Here is an 11,803-nt window from a genome sequence, read left to right as displayed (position 1 = left end):
GCGAGTTGCTATCATTATCCTCATTGTAGAGAGGAGGAAGACTGCGGCACAGGCGGTAACAGGACCACACTGCCCCACAGTAGAGGAGCCAGAAGCCAAGCCAGGAAGTCTGTTTGACCATCAGAGCCTGCACTTTGAACCCTTGTGCCACAGTTAGGCAGTTTCACCTGGGGACAATACTAGGTTCAAATGCCAACTGCCCTGTCCTTTCTGGCTGTGTGACCTTGAGCAAGCTATTTTTTCATTTAGAAAGTAGGGATAATAGTGCCTACCTTATGGGGTTCCCTAAATGAGTTCATACTAATCACATGTTTAAAATAGAGCCCTGCAAGCAGGTACCGTTCATAACTAGTGGCCAGGTGGGCCCATGACCTTGAAGAGTCTGAAATTCTTCAGGATTCTAAACTGCCAGCCTGCAGGATCCGGGAACCCCCAGTGGCATTCTGATGCTTTTGGGCTGCAGTATTTACCTGCTTCCTCTGGCTGGATGGTGCAGGCTGCCTGTCCGCCCAGCTCAGCCCCACACAGGGAAATGAGGTGATGTCAAAGCCCGGGCTGGGGCCCAGCCCCTGGAACCTCCCCTTCCCTCCCTCGTGTCTCCCTCACTCGGATTCCCACACGCTCCAGAGGGCCCAGAGGGAAGGGGAGAGGAGTGAAGGTGGGGGCACGCGGCCACCTGCGCGTAACTCCTCCAGCCTGGAGCACGGGGTGTGCCCGGTGGCTGGGCTGGGCCTGCAGGGAGCCTGCCTCCCTCTCGGCTTAAGTCTTGGTCGGCAGTGATCCCAGAGTGTCACTCCTCAAGTGTGAGTGCGTGTGTAGGTAGCTGGCTGCTTTCCTGGCGCCCCTCTGCAGGTGGCTCACAGGCCAGGCAGCCATGACTGATGAGAAGGCCTTCCGCATCGGCTTCATCATGCTGGGGCTCTTTCTGCTGGCCCTTGGCACGTTCCTCATGAGCCACGACCGGCCCCAGGTCTATGGCACCTTCTACGCCATGGGAGGCATCATGGTGATCGGGGGCGTCATCTGGAGCATGTGCCAATGCTACCCCAAGGTAGGTGGGAACAGTGGCAACAGTGGGAACAGGTGGGCTGGGGGCCAGGGCCCAGGAGGGTCTGGGGCTGTGCCTCTATTCCAGGCATCAGTCCCCCATCCTTCAATCATCTTGTCATCCTCTCCCCTTTACCATTTCTTTTCTTATCTCCACTCTCCTGAGCATCCATCCATCCATCCATCCATCCATCCCTTAGCATAAAGATTAATCAGAAGTCCCCTGAATCTGGAGCCCTGAACTAGGTACCATGCGGGAGACACTAGGTACCATGTCTAGGTACCCAGGAGAGCTAGGTATCATGGGGGAGACACAATCCAGGTTCTTGAAACCAGAGTTCTTGAGGGCTTGCTGCCTGCCAGGCACACCTGTATCTCTGGTGAAGTTCAGCATCCATCCTGAGCTTTTTGGTACCTTTGAAGTTCTATTTTATAGTGGAGAAGCCTGAGGCTCAGAAAGTGAGGTTCCTTCAGCTCCTGGGTATCAGAGTTTGGATCAGAGCTCAGATGTGTGGTGTCTAAAGCATAACCTTCCTCGGGAGGATGGTCCCTGTGTCCCAGAGCTGCTGAGAGTTCTGAGTGAGTCAGCTGGAACCTCCTGGCTTGGGCACTGCTCTATCTTTGGGGGTTTTAATGTTCTTCTAATGAGTGACTTAGTGATGGGAAGAGCACTGGTTTGAGAGTCTTGAGTTCTTCTAGTTCTAGGTCTGTTCCAAAGTCTCCATGTGACCTTTGTCTTTCTGAGCCTCAGTTTCATTTATCTGCAAAATGAGGCTCCTATTTCTCCCAGCCTCACAGTTTTTATGGAGAACAGAGAAGAGATGAACAGTTTTGTGAACTGTAGAGTATAATATTTAGGTGAAAGGCTGTCACCCTTACTGTTATTGATCCTCCTAACAAACGTGTGGAATGGGCATATCAAGTGTGATCTTTTGGCGCCCAGAGAGGTTGAGTGGCTTTTCCAAGGTCACGCAGCAGCTGGTGAGCTAGATCCAGGGAGACGAGGAAAGAAGCATGGATTCTAACTTGCACTCCGCCTCTGATTACCTGGGAGACTTTGGTTAAGCTCCTTCCCTCTCTGAGTCTCAGTTCCCACATTTGTAGAATGTGTGAGTCAGGAAGAGGGGTTGGGAAAGAGGGTTTATCTTAAGGACCCTGCTGGTCCTGCCATCTGGGGCTCCAGTCCCCGGGCAGCCACCACCTCCCCCTTCCTCCCCACCCCTCCCCCCGCAGCCCCCTCCTCACCTCTCGCCTGGGTGGCTATGTTGGAGTTTGAAGGAGGGAGGAGGCTGCTGGGGCCTGGGTTAGGCTCTCCTAGCCCTGCTTCCTCCGTGGGCAGCCTCTGGCTGTCAGAGCGTTTATTCAGCGCTGGGGCAGTCCAGGCTGGTTTGTAGTCATTTACTGAGCAGTTTACAGTCAACTCAACTCTGTGCAATGCCCTGAGCAGAGGTCACCGGGAGAAGAAGGCCTTGGGGCCGAGCCGCCCACGTCACCACCACCTTCATCACCATCCTCCCAATGAGGAGCCTGGGCCTTGGGGGATGGCAAGGCAACGGCTGTGGGGGAAGGTGGGGGAAGGGTCCTTCTTGCCCTGGCCTCCTTCACAGAGCTGGCTGTGGGCGGGGAAGGGGAGGGGGGCAGAGTGGCCGTGGGGATGAGGGAGAGAGATCGGGGACAGGGAATATTCTCGGGTATTAATGAGTAACTGTTGATGGATTCACATGCTCCTGTGCTGCAGAGGCTGCATGGTGGGGTAGAAAGAGCACGGCTTTCAGTGTCCGCCAGGCCCAGGCTCAGATCTCTTCTCCCTGTGCCCCACTCCTGTGACCCTCGCAGAAGAATCCCCCTCCTCCCCGAGACTTACATGGCCGGGTGGGAGGAACGAATACGGTCTTGTATGTGGGGACCTGGCATCATGCCTGGCCCAGAGTCGATTCGAAGGCAGCCGTCTCAGGATCAGTGTTGTGGCTTTGAGCGGGTCTTAGTATGTATGTGCAGGTATGCGAGCACAGAAGTGGATGTGTGTTTCAGGGACGCAGGCTGTCAGGGCGGCACACTAAGGGAGAGAAGGCAAGTGTGTCGTAAACCAGGGAGGTGTGCTAGACGAGGGTCCCCTCTCCTGCGTCGTCCCACTGGAGCCTGGGCCACTGGAGCTCTCAGCAAATACTGATGCCCATCTTCCCTGCCAGATCCTCTCCTGCCTCAGAGCCTGACAAATGGGAATTTTCTGGATTGAAAGAAATATAAGGGAATAGAATTAGACAATTATGATATGGGAGTAAAGTAAGTAAGTAAAGTTGCTCAGTCATGTCCCACTCTTTGCAACACCGTGAACTATGTAGTCCATGGAATTCTCCAAGCCAAAATGCTGGCGTGGGTAGACTTTCCCTTCTCCAGGGGATCTTCTCAACCCTGGGACTGAACCCAGGTCTCCCGCATTGCAGAGCCAGAAGGGAAGCCCAATATGGGGGTAGGGGGTAGCCAATACCAGTGTGAATTAAGCTGTCCGTCTTTAGGGGACTGGGGGTCTCATGGAGGAGACAATTTTCTGCCTGCTGGGGAGGGAATGGGTTTCACAGAGAAGATGATTTGGGGTTTGTAGGTAAAGTAGAAGTTCACCAGGCAGAAAAGATGAGGAAAGACATTTCAGGCAGAAGGAATAGGGTGAACAAAGACATGAAAAGAAGCAAGGCAAGTGGGTCGACATGGTGACTGGAGGGTGTGGGGAGCAAGGGAAGGTGGAGAGGGAGTGGGGCTTGGGCCCGCGGGGCCTGGATGCCATGCTGAGGAATTCGGACCTTACATTGTAGTTGATGGGACAAGATGGGGACATGGGCAGCTTTGCAGTTCAGCAGAGTTATCAGGCTGACATCTGAGAGGAGGAAGTTTCAAGAGCAACTGGCCAGTGGTGGGGGGACTCCTCTGGTCCAGGTGAGAGATGATCATCTCCTAGATTACGGCAGAGCTTGAACCCAAGGCTGTAGGAGCAGAGAAGACATTTCCAGTTCATCAAACACACAGTACCTGCTGTGGCTAGGTGTGGCCCTGGTACTTCCAGCTTGCTTACCTTATTGAATTTCTGAGGTAGACTTGCTCAGATTTAGTGGTCAGCAGGGTTTTGGGCTTGAGAGGAGGAGGAATTGGGACAAATCTAGCCGGTGGGACAGTCAAGGATGCTGTGCTTGTTAGCTGAGATGGGGCAAGGGGAAGGATTGGCTGGGAAAGCTGGACCTCTTTGCCTGGCTTCTGCTTCTACCCCCAAGTTCCCCACTCCCTACTCCCCACTCCTGCCTGCTCTGCTGGAGCCCAGGACCAGACCCCTGATTGGCGACTGATGGACTGACCTCTCCATGGGCCTCCCTCCATCATCCCTCCGTTCCCCCTCTCTGGGAACTGCCCAGAACTCTGCCCAAACACAGATCTGTCGTGTACTCTTCAGCTGAGAACTCCTCCAGGGCTCCCTCTGCTCATGGATAAAGGCTGAAATCCTTAGCCTGATGCTTTGCTGTCTTCATGGTCTCATCTCCCCTTCCCAGCTTTAACTCTGCCTGTCTCCCTCTCTTAAAAGATTTTGTGTTGTAAGATGCTCAGGACTTTCCTTCTGCTCCAGGCTTTCACGGTGGCAATGGCAATGATGCTCTAGGGTGATAACGCTGCTGTTGATGAAGGTGCTGGTGCTGATGGTGATGATACGATTATGATGTTGGTGGAGATAATGGTGGTGACTATGATGATGAAGAGGAGGATGACTGGGGGAAGGGGAAGCTTCTAGGAAATACAGAACCATCTGGCAAGTGCAGGACATACTTCGTGGCTGTGGAAGATACCCAGGGCCTCCCTCATTTCCAGACATTTGGGGGGAAGCTTACTACTCACAGGTGTTCTAAGAACCACTCCAGCTATCATTCCCTTCTCCCCATCAGGATTGGGCTTTGATGGTGCAGACAAGTGACTTTCACTCACTGTACTCTGTGGGAAGGGAAAAGGAGGCTGCTGCCTATGAACCTGGTGTAACACTGTAAAGTGAAGTGAATGTGTTAGTGGCTCAGTTGTGTCCAGCTCTTTGTGACCCCACGGACTGTAGCACACCAGGCTCCTCTGGGGCTCCTCTGTCCATGGGATTCTCCAGGCAAGAATACTGGAGTGGGTAACCATTCCCTTCTCACCAGGGCATCTTCCCCACCTGGGATCGAACCCAGGTCTCCCCCATTGCAGGCAGATTCTTTACCCTCTAAGCCACCAGGGAAGCCCAAGGGTCTTATAAAATATTTGTTGAGGAAATTTTCAGTTGAGGAGGACAAGACTCAGACAAATCAGATAATTTCATCTTCAATAGCGTCAAACTATGATTTATAGAGCAGCTACTATGTGCCAGACACTGTGCTGAGGGACCCCTTATGTATTATCTCATGGAATCCTCACAGCCAGGAGACAGGCAATACTAATCCTGCTTTTTTAAACTGTGAAATATACATAACCTAAAATTTACCATCTGAAACATTTTAAAGTGACTTTTCAGTGTTGATTACATTCACATTGTTACGGAACCGATTTCCAGAATGCTTTTCATCTTGTAAAACTGAAACTCTATACCCAATAAACGATAACTCCCCATCCCCCCTGCTCCTATCTGTGGCAACCACCATTCTCCCTTCTGTCTCTGTGAATTTGACTATTCTAGATACTTCATTGGAGAAGGCGATGGCACCCCACTCCAGTACTCTTGCCTGGAAAATCCTATGGATGAAGGAGCCTGGTGGGCTGCAGTCCATGGGGTCGCTAAGAGTCTGACACGACTGAGCGACTTCACTTTCACTTTTCACTTTCATGCATTGGAGAAGGAAATGGCAACCCACTCCAGTATTTTGCCTGGAGAATCCCAGGGACGGAGAAGCCTGGTGGGTTGCTGTCTTTGGGGTTGCACAGAGTCGGACACGACTGAAGCAACTTAGCAGCAGCAGCAGCAGCAGCAGATACTTCATGAAAGTGGAATCCTGTGGAATTTGTTTCGTGACTGGCTTATTTCCTCAAGTTTCATCCATGTTGTAGAACGTGTCAGAACTTCATTTTTTTTCTTTTAAAGGCTGAATAATCTTCCTTTGTGTGTATACACCACATTTTGTTTATCTAGTCCTCCATCAATGGGTACTTAGGGTGCTTCCACCTTTAGGCCATTGTGAACAGCGCTGCAAATATCTCTTCGAGGCGAACCCCATTTTACAGAGGATCACAGACAGGCTCTGGGAGGAGTGATGACCTGCTCAAGGAAGGCTGCTCACCCAGCCTCTCAGACCCCAAATGCAGGGCGCCTTCTGCCCCATCCCACTGCCTCCTTTGTGACCTGCCTCCCCTCCACTGCCCCGTTCCCACCTGTGGTGTGGCACCTGCAGAGACCTCGAGATCCTGGAGAGTTCAGGGGTCGGGGCTGGGCACCACCCCAGCCGCCCCCTTCTCCGTCCTCTGTCGCAGCCTCTGTTGGTGCCAGGAAACACCTGACAATGACCTGCTTCTCAAGATATGACCTCCCCCAGGGAAGGGGTGCCTGTCTCATTCACTCACTGCTGCCCCGTACTGCCTAGAGGAGTGCCTGGCACACAGCTGATGCTCCAGGAGTGTTTGCTGGGTGAATGAAGGGCCAGTGGGAGCAGGAGCCCAGAGATCCAGATAGCCAACAGTGCTGGGCCCTCCTGTCAAACAGGGTACGCTCCCTCGTGAGGTCTCTGTCCCAGGGTATCTGGAGAGGTTAGGCCCCTGCTCTGGGGGAGCAGCAAGTATGAATGTGTGGGCAGCTACAGAGAAGCCTTCTCCCCTTTGCCCTGCAGATCACCTTTGTACCTGCTGACTCTGACTTCCAAGGTGTCCTATCCACCAAGGCGAAGACACTGGGCCTTCTGGAGAGTGGGCTTGCTGCCGAGATGAAGAGGTGGGTGCTGAGCCCTCTGGGTGGAGCGGAGGGAGGGGAGGGTTAGTGACCCTCAGGCCAGTCTCCCCCTGCTGAGGAGAGTGACGGGGTGGGGCATGAGCAGAGGGGCAGCGTCTCCCCTCTGCTGCAGGCTCTGGCTTTACCTTCTTACTTACCGAGAACAGACTCTCAGAAATCATAGATCGTTTTGGCCTCTCAATTCTATGAGGTGGCCATTATTGTTCCCATTTTACAGATGAGGAAACTGAGGCTTGGGGATTTTTGTCCTGCCTTACAGCGAATTAGTGGCAGCCAGATAGGTGTGACCCTAAATCCCACACAATGGTGATGACTACTACGCTAGCAAACAAGAGGCATAATGATGGCCAAGGCACAGCCCTGGGGCCCTGCCACTTTTTGGCTGAGTGACTTTGGGAACTTGACCTGCCTCTCTTGGCCCCATCTTTGAAATACAGATACGGTGTATTTCAAATACAGCTTCAGTGGAGGGGCTAAATGAGATAATAATCGTCTCTTGGCATCTGTGGGGAACTGGCTCCAGATCCCCCTCAGACATCAAAATCTGCAGATGCTCAAGTCCCTTATATAAAATAGCATATTTGTTTATAATGTAAGACATTCTCCCATATACTTTAAATCATCTCTAGATTACTTCTAATACATAGCATGTAAATGCTATGTCAATACTTGTAAATATAATGAAAGTGAAAGTGAAAGTCTCTCAGTCCTGTCTGACTCTTTGCAACCCCATGGACTATTCAGTCCTTGGAATTCTCTAGGATTGTATAATATAATGTAAATGCTATGTAAATAGTTGCTGGTGTGTGACAAATTCAACTTTTGCTATTTAGGGCTTTCTAGAATTTTTTTCCTGAATATCTTCAAACCACAGTTAGTTGAATCCACAAATGTAGAACCTGTGATATGGATGGCAGACTTTATAAACCAAGCACTAAGAACAGAGCCTGGACCATAGCAGGCCCTCTATAAGCCTTTGCCATCATTGGTAGGAAGCGCTTCCAAAAGCACCAGAGACCAACTCAGGCATTTTGCGCCCATGACCTCTTTTGGTCTTCATAGAAATCTATGAAAGGGGTGGTGGTGTCGGGCCCCTTATACAGATGTGGAAACTGAGGCTCAAGAAGTGCAATCACAAGGCCAAACCTTACAGTCAATACCAGACCATACCTGCCTTCATCCTTGGAAGTGCCAAGTGCTGTCTTGCCCAAACACGGCAGCCCTGGAGGGGTGACCTGACTTGGTGCCCCCTCCCCTCCCCTGAAGCCGTGATGATTGTGCTCAGAAGTCCAGGCTGCAGATCCAGGATCTGTGGCCAGGGCTCTGGGATTTGCTGTTTAGCTTGGGGAAGGAGGTGGTGATGGTATTTTCTGTCCCTGGCACCCAGGTGACCAAGTGTCCCAGGGGATAGAGGCAGATAGACCCTGGGTGGGTATTGGGACCAGCCTCAGGACTGGTCACATGGAGAGAGCTGCTGGAATAGAGCTGGGGCTCAGGTCGCCCTGAGCCTGGGCTTCTCCCTGTCACTCCCCAGCCCTGGATCGTAGAGCAGTGGAGAAGGCGGTGCTTGGAGCCCCAGCCCCTTCCCTGGGTCTGCGTCACCCAGGCAAGCCAGCCAGTGTCTGTGCCTCAGCCTCCCCCAGCAGCTCCCAGAGTTCCGGCAAGGACTCGATGAACTAACCCATAGAGCCCGGCCCGCAAGGACCACTCAGTCGCTGGGCCCTTGCTGCTGTGTCCTCATCTGAAAAATGGGAACGACCACTCGGCTTCAAGGGGTTGTTCAGAATAAACAGCATAAAGCCTTCAGGCCACAGTCTGGAACCCAGCAAACTCCCGGTTAATCCAAACCGACCTTCATTTGGTAGTTGCAGCCTTGGGGTTCACTTTGGAGACACGGGGTGAAAGGAACACTGGCCTGAGTATCTGAGCTCTGCCACTCAGCTTACCTTGCTGGGCCTCTGTCTCCTCATCCATGAATTGGGTATAGTAATCGCTCCCAGAGGCTTCTTGGAGATTAGGGGAGACCCGCTGCTCAGAACAGGTGGGCCAGGGGACAACACAGAGCGAATCTTTGCCTATGTGCCTATTCTCTCTCCTGCTGTCTCCTGCACCCCCATTCAGCCCCCAGCCCCCCTACGTCAGGCTGTGGGAGGCAGCTGCCTACGACCAGAGCCTGCCTGACTTCAGCCACATCCAGATGAAGGTCATGAGCTACAGTGAGGACCCCCGCCCCCTCCTGGCCCCGGAACCCGGACAGCGGCAGCCAGGAGCCAGCGATGGAGGAGAAAGTGGCCCTCGTGACCCTCAGGGCTGGTTGGAAGCCGCTGTGGTCATCCACAGGGGCTCGGACCAGGATGAGGGAGAAAGAGACCCAAGTCAGGGCAGACACAGGTGAGTGTGCAGAGCAGAGGGGTTCTGGGGTGAAAGAGGAGGGGGTGTGGGCCACTGAGGGTGATGGGGACCCTGGGCAGGAGAGAGGCTGGGGACACCCTGAGGAGACACGTGGGTCTGGGCTTAGTCACCTGGGCCTGGTTCAAACCCCAGCTCCTCTTCTGTGTAACCTTCAAATGCTCCTCACCTTGCCAAGCCTCAGTTTCCTCACATGGGGATAATCACTCCTATCTCAGAGTAGTTTGAACTCTCACCATGAGGAGCCAGGCGGGGAGCCAGAGGACCTGAGTTCAAATCCAGGCTCTACTGCTGACATGCTCTTGGCCTCGGGCAGGTCACTCCATCCCCTCCCCAAACCCCCACCCCGTCCCCAGCCATTCATGAACGGGAACATGAATATTCCTCATTCAAGCCTGTAGTCACTCACCCACCAGAATCCCTGGGCACCTACTCCCTGCCAGGCCTTGACAGCCCCACCCTGAGGAAGCCCCTTGTCCAGTGGGGGGAAGACGAAGGAATGGAAGGTGACGCCCAGTGTGAGAGGGGCAGTAGGCCCCGAGGAGTCCCTGAGTGGTTGGAGAGGCAGAGGAGTGACCTGGTTTGGATAACGTAACGATGGTCCATTTCTTGAGCACCTACTATGTGCCAGGCCTCATGCAAAGTGCTTTGCACTCATTATTTGCTATAAACCTCAGGGAGAACCATAGGAGCAAATGCTGGTATTTCTCTCAATTTACAGGGGAGGAAACTCAGGCCCAGACAGGTGAACTCACCTACCCCAGGCCTTGCAGCTCGTGGCTGGGGTTCGGACCCAGGCAGTCTGACTCAGGGCTACCCTCACCCTCTCTGCCTTTACCCCTGCAGCCCCCCGACCTGTCCCCAGGGTCCTGCACCCTTGGCTTCCTTCCAAGATGACCTGGACGTGGACTCCAGTGAGGGGAGCAGCCCCAGCCCATCTCCACCTGAGGAAGCGGAACCTCAGCCCCCGCCTCCAGAGTCCTGGACCTGCAGGTGCCAGCGGGACCGCTTCCATGACTTTGCCCTGATTGATGCCCCCACGACGGAGGATGTGCCTCCAGAGAAGCAGCGACGGGAGGCAGCCGTGCCTAGCTCCCAGCAGAGGTCCCCAAGGACAAAAGAGGAAGAAGAGGTTTCAGACACAGGCACAGAGGGGCCGGCACAGGAAGAGGAGGACCTGTACTATGGGCTTCCCGACAGCCCCGGGGATCCCCTCCCAGACAAGGAACTGGGCTTTGAACCTGAGGCCCAGGGCTGACGTGGAACTGCTCCTGGGGTTTCAATCTGGCTCCACCACCAATCTCCGTGTGACCTCACAGGGCTTCCATTTCACTAACTGCAAAATGGGGTTTGATTTTGCAAACTCTCAGTGGGCCGAGAGCACTTTGAGACCCACACAGAGAGGAGATGATTACATTACTGGGCCATTGCTGTTTCGATTAATACATTTTTGGGGAGCTTTGAAGGTAATAGGATTTGTTGAGAAGATTCACAGCAGCCAGGGCCCTCAAGTGCCTTTATAGCCTCACCTCAAAGCTAGCTTCTGACCAGGAACCCTCCTTGGTGCTGCCCCTGGGTCCCTCATCCCCTGTGAAAGGCCCTCAGGTTTCTCATTCCTGATGAGTCTTTTGGTCCACTTGATGGATGGCGAAATGGGTCTTCATTCAGAGCTGACATCTGGTCCTACATCCTTCCTGTAGCTTCTGTTGTTCTGGGATCCAAAACCTCCCATAAGTGACCTCTGCTGACCTTCCGACTTTCTCCTGGTCAGCCCACCCCACACTCACCCTGTGCCTTATGCCCTTGCCAAGCTGTCTTCTCCACCAGGATGCTCTTTGTCCCTGTTTGCCTGGCACATTCAGGCACATCTTTCAAACCTCTGCACAGACCTCCCTCTTCTGAAGGCTCTTCCTGATGTCGCTGCTTTTGGACCGAGTTAGTCCTGGCCCTTCCACATTTATCTTGGAGTGTGGCTGCCTGCTCAAGACCAGTACCTTTGCTTCACTTGCCTGGTCTCTCCTATGCTCAACTGGTGGTCCCTGAGGTTGTACAGGAGTGAACAGAACCCGGAAGGCTTTTGCAGGGAATGCCCCATCCCTCATTCCACTGACTCTCAGACTCCTGACTTAACTCATTTGGTCCTGGTGGCATTTATGGAGCATCTACTGTGTGCCAGATGGTAAGCTGGGATCTTTAGGTGGAAAGAGACACGAACTGATGACAGTTCTCACCCTCAAGGGGCTCACAATACTCTGAGCCTGGCATCTTGTAGGCTAGACACAGAGTGCAGAGCAGAAACTGAGGTGGGAACAGAGGAGTTAAAAACTGTCCCAGCAGAGTGACACCCACAACCACTGCGGCCACGGAGCCCAGGAACAAACGGCTCTGGCTGTCTGAGCAGCCCCT

The 11,803-nt window shown here is 53.4% G+C and overlaps 1 protein-coding gene across 1 annotated transcript; it reads left to right on the top strand.

The window, feature by feature from the left end:
* Nucleotides 1-874: 874 nt before the first annotated feature.
* On the top strand, nt 875-10,655 carry BSND (barttin CLCNK type accessory subunit beta). Its single transcript, XM_052638205.1, has 4 exons — nt 875-1,051; nt 6,870-6,970; nt 9,110-9,379; nt 10,244-10,655. Exons 1-4 carry the CDS (start codon nt 875-877, stop codon nt 10,653-10,655), a joined length of 960 nt encoding a protein of 319 aa, XP_052494165.1.
* The last annotated feature ends 1,148 nt before the right edge of the window (nt 10,656-11,803 follow it).

Source organism: Budorcas taxicolor, chromosome 3 (genome assembly GCF_023091745.1).
Source record: "Budorcas taxicolor isolate Tak-1 chromosome 3, Takin1.1, whole genome shotgun sequence".
Classification (NCBI taxonomy): Eukaryota; Metazoa; Chordata; class Mammalia; order Artiodactyla; family Bovidae; genus Budorcas; species Budorcas taxicolor.
Note: the sequence above shows the minus strand (reverse complement) of the source record. Positions and strands in the feature narration are given on the sequence as shown.

Bases quoted from the DNA above. Each gene is read 5' to 3' on its own strand.
- BSND (XM_052638205.1), top strand. From the start codon at position 875: ATGACTGATGAGAAGGCCTTCCGCATCGGCTTCATCATGCTGGGGCTC. The intron at 1,052-6,869 runs GTAGGTGGGAAC...TTTGCCCTGCAG, and splicing joins TGTGCCAATGCTACCCCAAG to ATCACCTTTGTACCTGCTGA. The intron at 6,971-9,109 runs GTGGGTGCTGAG...ACCCCCATTCAG, and splicing joins CTTGCTGCCGAGATGAAGAG to CCCCCAGCCCCCCTACGTCA.